Source organism: Plecotus auritus, assembly GCF_963455305.1.
Source record: "Plecotus auritus genome assembly, chromosome: 4".
Lineage (NCBI taxonomy): Eukaryota > Metazoa > Chordata > Mammalia > Chiroptera > Vespertilionidae > Plecotus > Plecotus auritus.
This window is the reverse complement of record NC_137775.1, coordinates 170,918,825-170,937,410: the sequence shown is the minus strand read 5'-3', so window position 1 is coordinate 170,937,410 and position 18,586 is coordinate 170,918,825. Positions and strand designations below refer to the sequence as shown.

Below are 18,586 nucleotides of genomic sequence, written 5' to 3'. Positions count from 1 at the left end.
GCAAGTATTCAAGCTAATTCCTGCAGTCTGGCTTCTGTAACCCTGCTAATCTTCTGAAACTGTATGGTGAATTCCCTGTGTACAGGATATTTCTGGCAAGAGGATCTAAAGCTATCATTATGTTTTCAAAGGAATCTGAAAAGTTTCAAAGGCTAGAAACAACTGAATTATGGTTATTACACTTTGCCACTTAACAATTATTGAACACCCAAACCATGTTTATGGCAGTTGAAGTGGAAAAAAGACTGATGGTAGAAATGTTTGTGGGTGAAATAAGAGGTGTTAAAACTGATTGAATGTGTGCTAGGGGGGAATATAAAAAGATGAAAGATGGGGAGAATGAAAATATGATTAAGAGGAAAGTGATCAACAGGAATGAGCAGTGGAAGAGACATTAAGTTAAGCTTTTAAACCTTGAATTAGATAGCTAGAACTGAATTTCCAAATAATCTGTGTTACAGTTGATCAGAAAGAAAAGTCAATAATCAATCCTGGTTCTTTATGTATTTTCCTTAAGTATTCACTGGTTATGACAGGTAGAAGACGAATTGTCATCCTAGTCATTTGTTTTATGCCAATAAAAATATATCCTTTTATTTTCTGCTTGGTGGTTTACACATAAAATAATATTTAAAATATGTATTGAAAATAGAAGGAGATCTTTTAACCATAGATTTCAAGAAAATAATTATTTTAAATGATAAAAATATGTACTTAAAAGTTTATATTTAGACACAACTGTTGAAAGAGCTTAGGAATTCATTATAATTATGAAGGGATAACTTTGTTCATGTATTTTGTAGAACTATTTTTTTAAAAAAATATCTTTATTGTTGAAAGTATTACAGATGTCCCTTTTTTCTATCCCCATTGACCCCCTCCACTCCACCCTGCCTCTCCCACCCCCAGGCCTTATCCACACTATTGTCTGTGTCCATGGGTTATGCATATATACCATCAAGTTCTTTGGTTACTACCCCTCCCCGTGCCTACTGAAGAGGTAAACTTATTGTTGTTGTTGTTGTTTAAAGTATTACATATGTCTCCTTTTTTCCCCCCATCAACCCCTACCCAGGCACTCCCACCCCCAAGACAAGCCCCGACCGCCCCAGTGTCCCTGTCCATTGGTTATGCTAATATGCATGCATACAAGTCCTTCAGTTGATCTCTTACATCTCCCCATCCTCTGCCTTACCTCTGAGGTTTGACAACCTTTTAGGTGTTTCCCTGTCTTTGGATCTATTTTTGTTCATCCTTTATGTTGTTCATTATATTCCACAAATGAGTGAGATCATGTGATATCTATCTTTCTCTGACTGGCTTATTTCGCTTAGCATAATGCTCTCCAGTTCCATCCATGCTGTTGCAAATGGTAAGAATTCCTTCTTTTTTATAGCAGCATAGTATTCCATTGTGTGGATGTACCACAGTTTTTTAATCCACTCATCTGCTGATGGGCACTTAGGCTGTTTCCAAATCTTAGCTATGGTGAATTGTGCTGCTATGAACATAGGGGTGCATATAGCCTTTCTGATTGGTGTTTCCAGTTTCTTGGGATATATTCCTAGAAGTGGGATTACTGGTCAAATGGGAGTTCCATTTTTAGTTTTTTGAGGAAACTCCATACTGTTCTCCACAGTGGCTGCACCAGTCTGCAATCCCACCAGCAGTGCACGAGGGTTCCTTTTTCTCCGCATCCTCGCCAACACTTGTCGTTTGTTGATTTGTTGATGATAGCCATTCTGACAGGTCTGAGATGGTACCACATTGTCCTTTTGATTTGCATCTCTCGGATAATTAGTGACTTTGAGCATGTTTTCATATGTCTCTTGGCCTTCTGTATGTACTCTTTCGAAAGGTATCTATTTAGGTCCTTTGCCCATTTTTTGATTGGATTATTTATCTTCCTTTTGTTAAGTTTTATGAGTTCCAAGGGGTAAATTTTTAAAACTCCAAATTTTTCACATAGGGGTAGTTAAAATTATTGCACAAAGAGCAGACAGATGAGCTAAAGCTTAGCACTGCTTTACAGTTAAAGCTATGGTGAATCAAACAATTTGTGATTAATGAGAAGAAAATGGCATATTCATATCTTCAACCATATTATGTATGTTTAGGGCGAGAATATCAGGTAATGGCATTAGAAATCATTGGGTTAAATAAAAAAGAAGCAAGAGGAATCATAGATTTGGTTTTTGGAGGATTGGTCTTGGAAAGAAAAACCACATTCAATTTATACCAATCAAATACATTGAGTGTTGCTCAAGAACAGTCTTTGCACATGGTTGCCACTTCAAACAGAAAGTGAGTCATCACAAAGTTTATCTGTGCTTATCATTAACTTGCCACTTGATTTGTACAGTTTCAGTAAGCACATCAGCTTTTCATGATAAAATTAATTTAATTTTCTAAGATTTGACAATCTGATAACTTCATAGGGGCTTAGTTTTCTTTCTTTTCCTATACCTCTCCATACCCCCAATTTTCTTTTTTTACTTGTGATGCATTCAGAAAGTTGTTAGGCATTACTGAAATCAGGGATCAGGGAAATTGGAAAGTCTTATTCTGTTTCACTATTGTTGGTTATTTTTTAAGCATACCTTAGCAACATAGAATCAAGTTCACAGATGGTGGGTACTGTGGATTTTAGCAGTTGGGTGGGAGGAAAAGCCAAAAAAGATGTCATGGACAGATGCTGATGAGAGTATTTGAAACAATAGGCAATGGGATCTGAGCTAGCTAGGAAGGACAGTAAAGTAAGATGATGCCACTAAGCAGGAAAGATGTAGACGTTGGGGCCATTTAAATATGTTTTAGAGCATTGAGAGTGGGAACAATTAAAACAAGATAATGAAAATCTGGTGTTTATACTCAGAGTGTGCAGTCTAAAGTCTTTTATAGAGTAAATACTCGATAAATACTCTTTCTAGTGCCTTTTTTCCCCAGCTCACTAAGGATAAGATAATTTGATGTGTGATATTATCTAACTCCTTTGATTTATAAAAATGTGAAATTATTATGCTTTAAAATGATTACTAATGCTAAATAAAAATAGAGGTACAATGGATCTGACATGTTAGGAAAGAAATATAGTAAAAGAAAGTGCCTTTTAAATGACTACGACATTAAGTTTACTTTAGCATTAGTTTTTAGAGTCTCTTTCACTGAGATAATTATAGTGTTCATTTTTTTTGCAGTGTACTGATTAAGCACAGTTGGAATGAGAGCATATGAAGCACTAAACTACTGTAAAAGAAAATATCACACTATTAACCAGTTTTTCATTTTATATGTATATTAAGTAACTTGAGGTATTAAATTATAGATATTCAAATTACCTTTATTATCTCTTTATGGAAAACTTACTTAAAGATAGTATAAAATTCTACCTACTATAAAAGTGAGTAAAGATATGTGCTGCAGTAAATTAGCTATGATGCCAAATCTTATATGGAAAACACTTTTGGGGGATTTTATTATAAAAGTAATAACAAGAGGCTAACAAACAATTAGAACTGCTGCTAGATGACAGGATAAAAACATTAAAAAGGTAAAACATTAATTTATGATGAATTATAATGCCTGATATGATCCAATTAAATCTTGGTCAAATTGATATTTAACTTCATTAAAAATAACTTAAACTTAGTTGTTGATACCTTTATTTCCCCATTACCAACCTAAGATGTGATTGCTCTCATTTTAATGAAGTTGGGGGAGGGCCAAATATTAAACAAACACATATAAAGAGAGGTTTTGCTTTACCATTTATTTCTATTGTTGACAACTATTCAGAATTTATACAAGAGTTTTGGTGGTTAGAAATAGGTGGAAGTTTCTGGCAAAGCAAAATGTCCTCACATTCAGATGGGGGTCTGAATAAAATTTATGCCTATGCAAATATAGGACTCATAGTGATCACCATGCTTTTTAAGCTGTTACTCATAAAATAAATAGTTTCCACTGTCAAGGAGCTTACCATCTAGAAGCATAGACAGATATGGAGATAAGGTGTCTATGAAGTTACCAAGATGTATGAAGCTTAGGACTGTTTTCATCAGACTAGGGAATCAGAGGGAGCTGCACAAGGAAGATAATACTTCAGTGGGAGCTGGATGGGCAAATTGGATTTCATCTGTTTGGGGTGGGTTTGTGGGCCTATATGAATAGAGATAAGGATTATAGGTGGGGCCAGGATATTACAGACAGAGAGATCAGATTGTGCAAAAGTCTGGAGGTGTGATGGAATGTTTCACATGCTAAATATTAAAAATAATGATGCATGGCAAGAAATGTAAGAGAATTATGAGGGATGAAGTTACAATGTTGGGCAGGGGCATATTGTAGAAGGACATATGCTAAGGTAAAGAAATTTATTGTTTAGCCTACAAAAGGCAATTGAAGAAGAAAAAGCAATGGAAAGATTTTATTTATGTTTAAAAATACTTTTTATTTATTTTTATTGATTTCAGAGAGGAAGGGAGAGGGAGAGAGAGATAGAAGCATCAAATATAAGAGAGAATCATTGATCGGCTGCCTCCTGCATGCCCCCTACTTTTCTATATGTTAGAAGACACCTGGAAAGGAGGAGGAAATATTAGCAGGTTGCAAGTAATAAAAACCCAGCTTGCACCCTGGGCATGTGCCCTTGACCCTGGACCCTTCAGTCCGCAGGCTGATGTTCTATCTACTGAACCAAACCGGCTAGGGCGGCAATGGAAAGATTTTAGAAAGGCTCCTCTGGTTGTGATGTGGGAAATGGATTGGAGAGTGTATCTGGAGGGAAAAAAAGATTTAGAAACTTAATAAGCAAGTGAAAATGGAAATGGCAAATATAATCTATAATAATAAAAGCATAATATGCTAATTAGACCAGGATTGGGCCTAACCCATCAGTTGGACATCCCCCCCGAGGGGTCCCGGATTGCGAGAGGGTGCAGGCCGGGCTAAGGCCCCCCCCCCCCCGACTTTGTGCACCGGGCCTCTAGTAGAGAAATATTTTCAAATACAGTACCTTATCACAGAAAACTGAAGAATTTCTTTGCTGTCATCTTGCAAACTACGTTCTTGTGATCCTTCTAAAACATTAACTTATATATGTGACTTTCCTATTGAAAATCTTTCAGTGCTTATCTGACTAGTTTTTAGACCTCCAATATTAGGTCAGGCATTATCCCCATAAAACTGAATTTCTCATGCCCCTGCGTAGTCCAGGGGATTGGCATGTGAAGCACGTGGGACTTGGGACTAGATCCACTGAATATTTTTATAACTGGGTCTAATTAAAAAAACTCTATACCAAACTCTGGTGGTGAGGATATGAAGATGAACCTAGAGGGTGGCCATTTCTCCCCAACTAGGCAGAAAAAAACTGGCCTTCATTAAAAATTATTTAAATCAGTAGACAGAAGTTGAGAAGAGGAACAGAAAAAACTGGAGAGTTCTTGATTTCACTTGCTGTGATTCCTGAAACTATGTTACTTTGTGTATTCCCAAGGCTTGGTTATTTAATTCTTCCACCATTTCTGGAAGGTCTTCCAGTGCATTTTCTCTTTTTGCTTAAGTTTATTTGAGTTGGGTTTTTATTACCTGCAACCTGTTAATATTTCCTCCTTCTAGCCAACCCTATCTCCTATAAACATGACACACTCATTCATTTCTCTGCCCTTTTCATGATATAACCTACTTAATATTAATATCCCATCTATTGACTCAGTTTCAAAAATACAAATGAGTGTATTCTATGTATAGTGATGTATGTTGTACACTGTTGATGCAGAAATGAGTAATACACAGTGTCTGATCTTGAAGGGCTCACAATATATGAGAAAGCAGACATACTTGCAGAAAGGACTAACCTAAGTGACAAGTGCTGTTTTAGGACTAAGAACAAATTATTATGGGACACAAAGGAGGGAGCCAGTCCCTAGGTAACCACGCTGTCAGTGGAATTTTACTAGAATAATCTTGTCTATATTAATCAGCCTCTTCTGTGAATTCATGTTGTCTTCATTTTGCCACTTATACTATACTATCTTTTCTTTGTTGTTAGTCAGTGGTTTTGTGGATGTATATCTCTTTCCCACAACTGCATTTTAAGCCCTTGCTGGGTGAGGAATGTGATGTTATTTCCCTTTGTACTTCCCCAAGCACCTACCACTTTGTGCTGCATTAGAGCAAATAATACTTAGATTTACAGATGCAGAGTTATAACAATAAAATAACAAGAACTCATCTAAAGTCATTGTTTTTCTTAACCGAATAAGGAACAGTGTAATCATTGGAGTGACATCCCATCACCTTTGCCATATTCTGCTGGTTTGTATTGGTTGGAAGCAGGCCACAGGTTCTGCTTAAACTGAGGAGGAGGGGTTATACAAGAATATGCATTAGGAAGCCATCTTAGACTATGTCCTGTACTCATACATTCATGATGTTCTTGATCAAAAGTAAGAATCTAGTAACTAATTCTGCTGAAATTGAATAATCAGTTATGTTTTAAAGAGTGATGTTTTTTATTAAAATATATTTTTACTGATTTCAGAGAGGAAGGGAGAGGAAGAGAGAAATAGAAACATCAATGATGAGAGAGAATCATTGATCAGCTGCCTCCTGCATGCCCTACAATGGGGATCGAGCCCTCAACCTAGGTATGTGCCCTGAATGGGAATCGAACTGTGACCTCCTGGTTCATACCTGGTAGGTTGACACTCAATCACTGAGCAACACCAGCCGGAGTTGTTTTTAAAATACAATTGGATTCATAGTCTTCAACCATATCTCTCCTCTTGCTGCTAATGACACTGATAATTTCCCAACACGGATAAAGGCCAAATTTTTTACCGAGGTCTATAAACCAAAATGAGTTAGCCAGTTAATAATTTTCTATGATTTTCTCCCTTGCCCCTGTGCCCCAGACATACTCTAAATTTGTTCTCAATGTAGGCCTTTGAAGTAGTTATTCCCTCTTGCTGCTTTTCTCCTTCTCGAAGTAAATCTCATCTTCCCAGTGTAAGACCCCCAGAGGGAGACCCTTACTCTATCCCACGGATCAACGGCAACCCCAATCATCCGCAGGAGGCGTCACTTGATGCAAACAGCAAGAGGCTTTATTCCAGCGCGCTGGGGCTCAACTCGTAACTCACACGGGAGCAGAGGAGTCGAACCCCGAGCAGAAAGTCTTACAAGTATATATAGGCAAAAACCATACATCGGGGGGTTACACATGTGAGGGGGGAAGAGAGGACAAAGTCGCCAGGAAATTCCAACAGGGCTTGTTAATAACATGTTTAATGACAGGGCCTAAGTTTTCAGTCAACAGTCCCATCCGGTAATCTCATGTCCTGCTTTTCTTATCTGTCAGAGCACTATTTGCTCTGTCTGCTCTTAGCTCGGGGCTGTTTCCTGGGACAGGTTTAAGGGTCTTGTTCCCATCACTGGCGAAGGGGGAAGACCTTGGAGATTTAAGATAAAACGGACAGCTGTAAAAAAAACTTTACTCTTTCAGTTAGGGTTTGCTTTTTTCCTGAAGCTCCATTTTCTATTGTTGCTTTTTAATCTCTGGAGTTAAGAAGTTCAGGATTTGCCCAGATAAGATAAAGTAAACAAAATTCTTTACCTTTCACCAGAAGACTTTCTCTGACTACTCAGTCTAGAATTTTACTACTCCTCATTGAGTATTTCATATCCTGTTTTTTTTTTAATCTTTTTGGAACTGGTCATTGGTGATATTTTCTTTTGGTTTATATTGGTTATTGCTGGTTAGTCCCCACCTCCACTACAGTAGCATACAAGATCCATAAGCATTGTCTTAATGTGCCTAGTTCACCTTTTTATTCCCAGCACCCAGAACAGTTTGACTCATTAGTGGGCTCAGCATATATTTGTTGAATGAATCTATGTCTAACATAAATCTCCATTGGAAGCAGCTTTTACTATTTCTAAGAAAAACAGATTCACACTTTTAAAAATGCTTATTTTACCTCATGTGTTTTTGGTTTGACTCTATATAAATTGTCAAAATCTTAGTAAGCACTGTGACTTATAATCCTTCAGTAATCACCACAAACCTCAGGCTCTGAGGACATAATTTCTGATGCTGAATATGTGCTGGTCCCTTGTTAGGACATAACAACTCTTTTTTTAAAAATAAGTAAATGTGCTATTTTATTTTTTATAAATATATTTTTATTGATTTCAGAGAGGAAGGGAGAGGGAGAGAGAGATAGAAGTATCATTGATGAGAGAGAATCATTGATCGGCTGCCTCCTGCACACCCCCTACTGGGGATCTAGCCTGCAACCTGGGCAAGTGCCCTTGACCAGAATCAAGTCCAGGACCCTTCAGTCTGCAGGCCAACACTCTATCCACTGAGCCAAATTAGCTAGGGCCATAATGACTCTTTTCATTAAGATGTGATCATGGATTAACTATTTGCCCTATTTATAAGATTTTTTTATAAGTTATATTGTTATTAACTAAATATATTTTGGTCAGTATAAATGTATTATGTATTCCAAGAAAAAATAATGAAGAAACCCATTGCAGCTGCAATCTATTTATCTTCTTAAGCCCAAATATGACAACCCCATGTTTAAGATTAAGACTATTGATATGTGGTTTAATACAAATATCTCAGGAATTTTAGTGATTTTAAAGTATACTATTGTCTTTGAAAGGGACATGATACCTCCACTAAAAAAAAAAAAAAAGAATTTTGATTAAGTAAACATATTCTTGGACTGCTTCTAGCTTGTGCAGTGTTGCCGGTGTTGCCAGATGATGATTTTGATACAGAGGTTGGTTAGTGTTTGGAGTACGATCTGTATTACTGGCATCAAAGACTAGGGAAAATAGAGATCTGGAGAGGAACTGAATGAATGTTGGATTGCACAGAGCTTGCATTTATTTTCTATGTCGGAGCTATTCAACATTAAAAATTATTCTATATAGTCTAGAAGACTTTTTTAAATCAAGCAATTAACTATAAAAAAAAGAATAAAATTAAACATTTTTTTAAATCAGGATACAAGACTAAAACTTGGACTTACAGAAGCACACTTAAAAATGCAGAGATTTTAGGAGCATCCATTTAATACCTTGTAAGACAATAGTTTGAAAAGAAGTATGAAAAAAATTATATATAATTAAGATCAAATGTTTAAGAATGCTGACATTGGAACCACCAGCAAATATTTGTTACAGGAAACTCTACTGAAGGAGCAAAGCTGGAAGAAGGTAATTAATCTTCAAGAGTGAAAGTGTTGTAATAGCCATTGTCCTATTTGAGATATATAATTGAATTTTCAAGAACCATAGAATCATCTACTTTTAAAGGTGAAAACAATATGTGAAGTTAGGACATTTCCTTAGCCTCACACTTATTTTTTAATGAAGAGTCTCAAACTGTTAATCTAGGTGAGATGCCTGTAATTCCTGATCAAAATCTCTCCAGGGCATGTTGACTAAGTAGCTCATGATCATAGCCAGTGAGAGAGTTTTAATGTGTTTCATCCACAAGGACTTCATGGTGCAAGAAGGGATGACTTCTTTTCCTACAGGAGAAGCATTCTTTTCTTTTTGATGCTACCGCCTTAAAATATCTTTTCATGAATTATACAAAGCTTACAGCATTTCTTTGAGTCCAACAGTACTTGTATGCCCTTCAGTGATAAAGTTTCAAAGAAAGGCATTCTCCCCCATGAGAAATGAGGAAAGGAAAGTTTCATTCACTATTCAGCATAGTACACAGGCATTGTGATGTGTAAGAGGTTTACATTGTAAGTAAAATAGAATCCATTGAGATGTTAAAGGGGTAACTGTGCTTCTGGACGTTGGAGAGCAAGTGACCTCTAAAAGCTTAACATAATAAAATGCAAAGACCAGTTATAAATTGCCCCACAAAAAAGAAAAGTGGATATTTTCCTCTATGATTTTATAAAAAGCAGAGCCAGGTCATTTAGTTATTTTTATTTTAAGCTTAGGTTAGAAGATAAACTAACTCCTTTTCTTCTCATGATTAAGTTTGTGTAGGTTTTGTAGTAAAATTTATCCCTTCTTTAAAAGTAATAGCAAAAGGGAATACAGTTTTCTACACCTAAGGCTAGTGTAAAATTGCAACTCAGATGAAATTTCTCTTTCATGCATTCTCTAACATAAATCTAGGTTCATAAAGTTTAGCTTTTTATTTGGATGGCCTAATAAAAATGGCAATATAAGGTGAATTCAGTAGGTGTCTATTTATTTATGTAAAAAGGCTCTGCATACCACATATGTGCATTAATGATGTCTTATAATATTTATCATTGTTAAACAACTATGATACCTGAGCACACAGAGGAAGATATTGACAGACACAGCCCCTACCTTTAGGGTAGTTGTAGTCTATAATAACATGGGTAAGAACAGTCATATCAAGGGTATTTGGGCACACAGACAGTGAGGCTGTGGGGCTTGCCCGGGGTGGAATGGCTGGGGGGATGTCAATTGGGGAAAAGGGAGACATATGTAAAACTTAAGACAATAAAAAATGTATTTGGCAAATAAGTAATGCCAACATTAAATAATATTTTGAAATTACAGATGCTCCTCAACTTACAATGGGGTTAAGTTGAAAATGCATTTAATACATTGAACTTACCAAACATTATAGCTTAGTCTACCTTAACTATGCTTTGAACACTTACATTACTATAAGGTTAGGCAAAATAATCTAACATAAAATCTATTTTATAATAAAGTGTTGATTACCTCATGTTATAAAAATAAGAAACTTAAAAATAATAAGCTTGAGTATTGCTGCATTTTGGAAGAAATCAACAAAATAGTTATAGATAAAAATGTAAATAAATTCAGAAAAAATGTTATTATTCTCTCCTATGTTCTTGGGGAGAAATTCCAAGAAAAATATGGGATTTTACTGATAGTTTGAATGGTAAAGGAAATAGAGAGAGCTGAGGGGTAGATGTTCTTGATATCAGATTTCCCACAGTATAGTGATGAGTTTCATCCACTGAGAATATAATTAGATTACATATCAGCTATCAAATGCAGTTATATGATGAAGTCATTATGAAGCAACAATTGAGAGTCCCATAGCAGGACATGATAAGACAGCAGGAAGCAATATGGACAAAATATCCAGTATTATTTAAAAACACATTCTGTGATGTCAGACAATTCCAATATATGGGCTTGGCTACTTATCATAACTCAATCTCTAAAACTACATTTTCTTATCTGCAACATAGAGATAGTAAATAGTTCCTATGAACCCTCTCTGCCATATTAGCAGTAATGGTCTTTGGTTTGGATTGATCATCAAACTCATGAGACATGGTGTCTTTTGACCAACACCAAATTGTTCAGCTTTAAGGAAGGCGGGGGGTGGGGGGGTGGGCAGGGGGAAGAACACAGCATATAAAGCAACATCACAGGAGAGTCAATGTATTCTCCCTGATTAACATGCACTGCTTTGGATGTCCCAGTCATTTTATACTTGGGACAATGAGATCATGAGATAAGATGCTGAACAACCCAGGCTTAGAGGAGTATTCAGCACTGCAATATCTTTAGCTGTTTTCTTTCTTTATTTTATTTTATTTTTTGGTTGACAGTTTATTAAATACACTGCAATTGTACCTTATTCTGTAGTTTTTTGAATCATTCACACATGAACTTAGTAAAAATGTCCCTTATAGAAAACCACCTGAAAAACTAAAATAAAAGTAAGCACACATATTTTACACACATATTAGATAAACTGCTGAAAATATTAGGACTTATTTTAATAATAAAGGTGAAACATGAGGTGGCTTGATTTTATTAATTCTAACACCAGACCATGACTTTCAGATGTGTTAATGCTGAATGTAGATGCGAGCATGTCTATTAACAAAACTGTTTAACAATGTTTGGGAAACAGATCAAAGTCAAGGATTTTTCTTTTACAGATACTTTTCTAAATCTATTCCCTACCCTCCCTCATTCAGAGAATTCCTTGTGCAAACTGATGTGGCAAAAAATTCCTTTAAAAAACCAAATCAGAGCTTATTTACACAACATGCAAAGAGAGAATTTTAAGTAGGCGTTATTGCAGGACTAGTTACAAGGGAATACAGCTAAGTGACAGAATATACCTTTACCTCTGCAAACATGAGTCTTTCACCTTCCCTTCTGGAAGAAGCACATTTTCAGGGCGTGGACTATAAAATGGCATATTCAATGCAAACACAGAAACGAAGAAGTTTGCAAATTCTTTATATTTCCAGCTGTTGAGACAGTATTTTTTGAGAGCTGAGGTTACTCTAGCAGCGAAACCAGAGCCAGCTATTAAGCAGCCAGAATGCTACCATAATTGAATACATGACCATTTCTCTTTTAGCACGTTCTTTGTTCTCTTCTAGAAGTTGTAGACGTCGATTTAATTTGATTATCTGTCGTCTTAATGAAACTGCATCTACAACATTCATGTCATCAGCAGTTCCTTCAACTGTTGCATCTATATTTGAAATGCCATACATGGAATCAGTTCTGACCAGCTGTCCATTTTGGCGAACAGCATTTTCACTCATAGAGCCCTGCTCTCTTTTTAGCCTGCCAACTGCACGGATTTCTGCATTTTGGGGGTTGAAGGAGGTCTTTCTAAATCCAGAATATCTAGTGGTCTTTCACTTAGTGTAAGTACACGAGGTGGTGTTTTTAGTGCCAGAGGTTTTAAAGAAGTTGACTGAATGAGGTCAAGATCTCCTAGCCTTGAAAATGGAATGTCTTCATTGTTTCCTGCTACGACAATCCTCTCTGGAACCTGCATAATCACACTGGCATTTGGAACTCCTTGGAATTCTTGTTCCAGGTCAGCATTTGGTGGTGCTACCTTTAATTTTTCCGGGACCCTCATTCGCTGACTAATACCTTCGGTGTATTCCATTTCATATTGAATTCGACTAATTTCCGCCATCTCGGCAGCAGTGGGAGAAGGAAATGCTGCCCCACTCACTAAATGTGTACCCACTACAACTTGCTACTTGGCACTGTCTGCTTGTGTGCTTCATAGTAAATCCTTTAACTTGCTTCAGTGTGCACGTGCTGGATATAGAGCCCCTTCTGTCCCCCTGGGCCCGCTGGAGGGTCCCCGGCGAGGGCCGTCGCCCGCCGGCTCCTGGGGGCTCAGGTGGGCGCTCTCGGAGGCCGTTGGCCGAGCGCACGGAGGCGCCCTGGCAAAACACCGGTGGGAGTGGCCCGCAGCGGGCCGGCAGACACGCCTGTTTTTTCTTTATTTAGACACACAGTCACCTCAGGTGCTCATAATTAGCTCCAATCTTCAGAAAATTTGCTACTCATCAAATATAGATTATTCATTACTTGCTCTGGACAATAAATCGAGTGTCTGGTCCAATAAATAGTTCTTGGCTAGATTCTCACTTATCTTCTTTCTAGTAACCTATTTTACTATAAATTTTGTGAGATACAGGGTGTCTCTGAAAAATGTATAAACACTTTAACAGCTGATGGCTCAATTGACGTGTCTTCCTTTTCAGATTTAACCCATTGGAATTAATAATTATTCAAAGGAGAGTTGACTAAGGGTTGACTCAGGCGTCCCTAAAACTTGAGAAAAAAAAGCACAGATACAGCTATTAATTTTTCCCTTTCACTGTCTACCTCATAGGAATTTATGAGGATTGAATGAAATACTATAATTGCGATGAATGTTAAGCACAGTGAATGGCCCATGATGCTTAACAAATATTAGTTAACTATTATCCTTATTAATAAGTTTCAACTTATAAGATTGATACTGGGTTTTTGAGTATTTTTCTGACCAAATTCTCTTTAGGACATGATGTCTGTAGCTGTGATCACTGTTTTGTTACTACTACTACTACTACTACTACTACTGAGCATACACACCTCTATATGTTTCCTTTGTACCAAATTTGGAAGCAATGTTTACATTGCTTTTTAATCAAGAATTGAAGATACTTAATTTTTTATAATGTCATCACTAAATGAACACATATATATTTATGTAGCTATTATGGAGAAATAATTGGTTGTGATATTAAAACTATGTTTATTTTATAGCATTGGCTTTTTAAATTCTTAGTCTTCACTCAAGCAAAGTTGCTAAAGATTTTTTCCTATCTTCAACAAATTACTGGGATAATTGCCAAATTCTAGTGAATTTTACAAATAGAAATTGATGTTCCGTAGGATTAACTTACATGCACACTTATCCTTTAGTGTTATAGCTCTGAAATCAAAGCAGACGGGAGGTTACAGCATTAGTCTTCAGAGGACCATAGAAGTAGAGCAAGAAAGGAAAGCAAATAAAGTAGCTCTTCAGATGTTTTCACGGCTACTTTTCCCCCATGACTTTCTGAAATCTGTAACATAGAGAAATATCACACTTACAAGTATCTGGGTGTCCTCTGACCCTAGGCTCTCTTGTTTTTCAGATTTTAAAGGTTTTTGAGCAAATAATTATGGAAAAATTATTTTTAAATTATATTCTTGTTTCTTGTTTCTTTTCTATTTCTGCTATTTCTCTTTCTCTATTCTCCTTGTCTCCAGTTTAGTCTGATAATCTCATAATTACCTCAACCAACCAGTTGAATTAAAAAACAAAAGCATGTAAGAAAGGTATAAACATTTTAAAAGTACAAAACAATAACCAACCAAAATTGGGACAATTCTTTTATATTCAGAGTGTGTTTTCTCTTAGAAAGGATGTTCTTTCTGTATGAGGAGAATCCCTTCTCTATGCTACTTTTTTGGGGTAAATAATCTGAATTCCTAAAGGTGAGTTAGAAGGACTGTTTTTACTATACAGGCAAAGATTTCTTTGAATGGAAGTACCCAGGAGATCAACGGGCAACTCTCTATCTTTAAAGATTTTGTACTTAAATGATGAGACTGTTTATTTCCCAGCAAGACTTAGAACTCAGTAAAAGATAATGCATTAGTTTCCCAATGAGTTCATGAGTTAGTCAGGATATAATCATGTCCTAGCACATGCAGACTTAATAATAATATTTGCTGAGGTCCTAGCATTTCAGACTGACAAAAAAAAAAAAAAAAAGAGGAAGTAGAGATCCAACGTGTTAGGGCAGAAATATGAATACAGCTGCAGAGCTGGATCTTGCAGTAAGTAACTACCTGCATGTCATCTGAATGGCTTGGAGAGAAATCATGGATGTGGCTATTGTGGTTAATGATAGAGCCCTATGAGAAGCAGAAGTCTAACTGGCACAATGTAAATTTGGTGACATTGTGGTCCAGGTGATCTGTCCACCATGAAATAATTCTGGTCAGTGATTGATTGGGACTGGGATGGGAGTGTACTGCACCTTGAGGTGATAGCAAGAGTTAAGGCAAGGCGACATCAGAACCAAGCAAAGAATGTGTGACTCAGGAGATGTTCCTTCCCTATTTGAGAGCTGGTAGTGACATGTGAGATGGAGTGAGAATCACAGGCTAGTACGTATGAGCTCATCCTGCTGAGAAGTTGGTGTAGTCTGTGATTATACAGGCCTGACACCATATACTATGTGGATAGCTGAGAGGTCAGTTATAATCCCCAAAGGCTGATAAGCAGAGGAGACTGGAGAGAAGCCCACTCAGCTTCCATCTCCTTCACTCACTCATTCCCACTCTTCCATGGGATCCTTAGGGACCCTTGGGACACATTAGCAAAATGAGTAATTTTAGGAATAGATAAACTGAAGTATATAAGCATCTACTATCTAAGTCTTTAAAAAAGCTTGGTTTAATGAAATGATTTCACAATTTGAAATATAGCCAATAACTGTGGTAACTTTTTGCCCAGTGTTTCTTTCCCAATCAGCAAAGACCTCATTCTATGATATGAGCACTGCAGTGTTGTTTTTTTGTATACTTGGCACTTATTTTTTAAAAACTTTTCTCTCTCATTTTTCTCAAATACAAAGAATTCTAAAATTCTCACTGCAGGAACTCTAGGGTTCCTTGGTCTGACATGTTTGAATGTTACAAGGATGGTATTATGACCTTAAAAAGATGGAGCTGCTATCTATTGAAGATTGTAAGCATATGATCTTATAACTTGCTCTCCAAAATGTTAGAGACATCACTTTCCTTTCTAATAAAAGAGTAATATGCAAATTGACCATACCTCTGCTACACCCACAAGCCATGCCCACCAGCCAATCAGGAGCGAGTATGCAAATTAACCCAACCAAGATGGCTGCGGCCACGGAGTGAGCAGGAGACTTGGGTTTCCCCGGTCATGGAGGAAGCCAAGCTTCCTGTACAACCTGGCCGGCCAGGTCTCTGCTCAAGGCTACAAAGTTTCAATTATAGAAGATAGATAAATCCCAACAAAAATGGCAGCAGCCATGGAGCTGGAGAGAGCAGGAGGCTTGAGTTGCCCCCGGCGATGGAGAAAGCCAAGCTTTCCACAGCCCTGGCCTGCCTTGGCCTCCGCTCAAGGCTACAAAGTTTCAATTATAGAAGATAAATAAACCCCAGATACCAGGGCCTCCGCTTGGGTCGCCAGGGGGCGTGGCTGGCCTGCAAACCACCACAGGCCCCTCACCCAGGCCGCCCCATGCCCCAAGGGAACCCCCACTCTGGTCTGGGACACCCTTCAGAGCTAACCAGCTGGCCCCCACCCGTGCACCAGGCCTCTATCCTATCTAATAAAAGAATAATATGCAAATTGACCATCACTCTAACACACAAGATGGCTGCCCCCATGTGATCAAAGATGACTGCCCCCATGTGGACACAAGATGGCCACCACAAGATGGTCAGCAGGGGAGGGCAGTTGGGAGGGACCAGGCCTGCAGGGGAGGGCAGTTAGGGGCAAACAGGCTGGCAGGGGAGCAGTTAGGCATCAATCAGGCTGGCAGGGGAGTGGTTAGGGGGTGATCAGGCTAGCAGGCAGAAGCGGTTAGGGGCAATCAGGAAGGCAGGCAGGCAAGCAGTTGGGAGCCAGCAGTCCTGGATTGTGAGAGGGATGTCCGACTGCCCGTTTAGGTCCGATCCCACTGGGATCTAGCCTAAACGGGCAGTCGGACATTCCTCGAGGGGTCCCAGATTGGAGAGGGTGCAGGCTGGGCTGAGGGACACACCCCCCCTGCACAAATTTCATGCACTGGGCCTCTAGTTTAAAAATAAAATTGAAGGCAGATTACATTTTATTTTATTTTATTTTTTTAAAAATATATTTTATTGATATTTCACAGAGAGGAAGGGAGAGGGATAGAGAGCTAGAAACATCGATGAGAGAGAAACATCGATCAGCTGCCTCCTGCACACCCCCCACTGAGGATGTGCCCGCAACCAAGGTACATGCCCTTGACCGGAATCGAACCCGGGACCTTTCAGTCCGCAGGCCGACGCTCTATCCACTGAGCCAAACTGGTCTCAGCAGCAGATTACATTTTAAACTCAACGGTAAGGATCTATACTGCATTATGCTGTATATTCTTAAAATGAATTAGATCAGCCATTTGTTGGAAACTATCTCCATTTTCAGGTTACCCCTCAATTTAACCATTTTTTCTGTTAGAAAGCTTTTGTGGTGCATGTGAAATACTCTTCAATAGTCTATATCTCAATTCCCAAACTCAGATTTCAGAAACACCTGCAATGCCTGTTTCAACCCTAGACCTACTTCACTAGGTGACTGATCGAATTCAAAGTTTAGGAATCAACTAGTTGTGAGCCCATTCTTCACACTATAAATGAAACAGTTTGTTCAATGTTCAGAAAACATTTGTTGTTTGCCTACTATGTGCTGGAGACTTTGTAGGTACCAGTGATCCAAAAGGATTAAGAAGAAATCTCTGTTTTCAAGAGGAACACCGCACTCTCCATAGAGTTCTAAAATACAGGACAATGTGATACACATTGCATTAGATAAATGCAAAGTGCCACAGGAGACAAGAGAAAAAAAGCCACCTGCCTTAGGAGAGAAGAAGAGCATGCATTATTTCACAGAAGATGTGACTTGTGAGCTCGCTCAAAGCAAGTTTGCAGAGAAGCAGATATGCCCGAAAGAGAAAAGTAGATACCCTCATATGTTCAGAGACAATGAAAAGGTCTTGAGGCTGGAGCCTAATGTGCATAAACAGAAACCTAGGCGCTTAATTGAGAAGGGCTCCATGAATTATAGTAAGGAGACTCCCACTCTATAGGTGATGAGAAACATTGAAAGATTTTAAGAAAAAGTCACATGACTGAATGGAGGTCTGTAGTTGCCTAAGTATTGAAACGAAAGTAATCTCGTAAAAGGAAGGTTGTGCTTTAAGGTCTCCACTGCATCGAAACAGCAAAATAACTTTATTATGAATAAACACACAGCATAAAATAATCAGTCCTGATAATTTAAATTTAAATGATTGGATTACTGCCATCTAGAACACAGAATCAAAGATTCCAGTATCTTATTATGGGCAATATTCCCAATGAAGCAAATTCTGTATTTTTATGTAATGAAAAAAAAAAGCAGTAATTAAGTTTATAAACATCTCAAATAAAATAGTGTTGGTGTTGTTTTCTAATTCTCTTTCCTATTGGAGTTTTTTGCTTGCATGTGGAA

The 18,586-nt window shown here is 37.8% G+C and overlaps 1 protein-coding gene across 1 annotated transcript; it reads right to left on the bottom strand.

The window, feature by feature from the left end:
- Positions 1-12,305: 12,305 nt before the first annotated feature.
- LOC308246200 (mitochondrial fission factor-like) lies at positions 12,306-13,223 on the bottom strand (the record flags this gene model as incomplete). Its single annotated transcript, XM_080664165.1, is given in 2 exon segments — positions 12,306-12,631; positions 12,634-13,223. Coding segments are annotated over 2 exon segments (651 nt in total). The 5' UTR covers positions 12,959-13,223.
- Between the last annotated feature and the right edge of the window lie 5,363 nt (positions 13,224-18,586).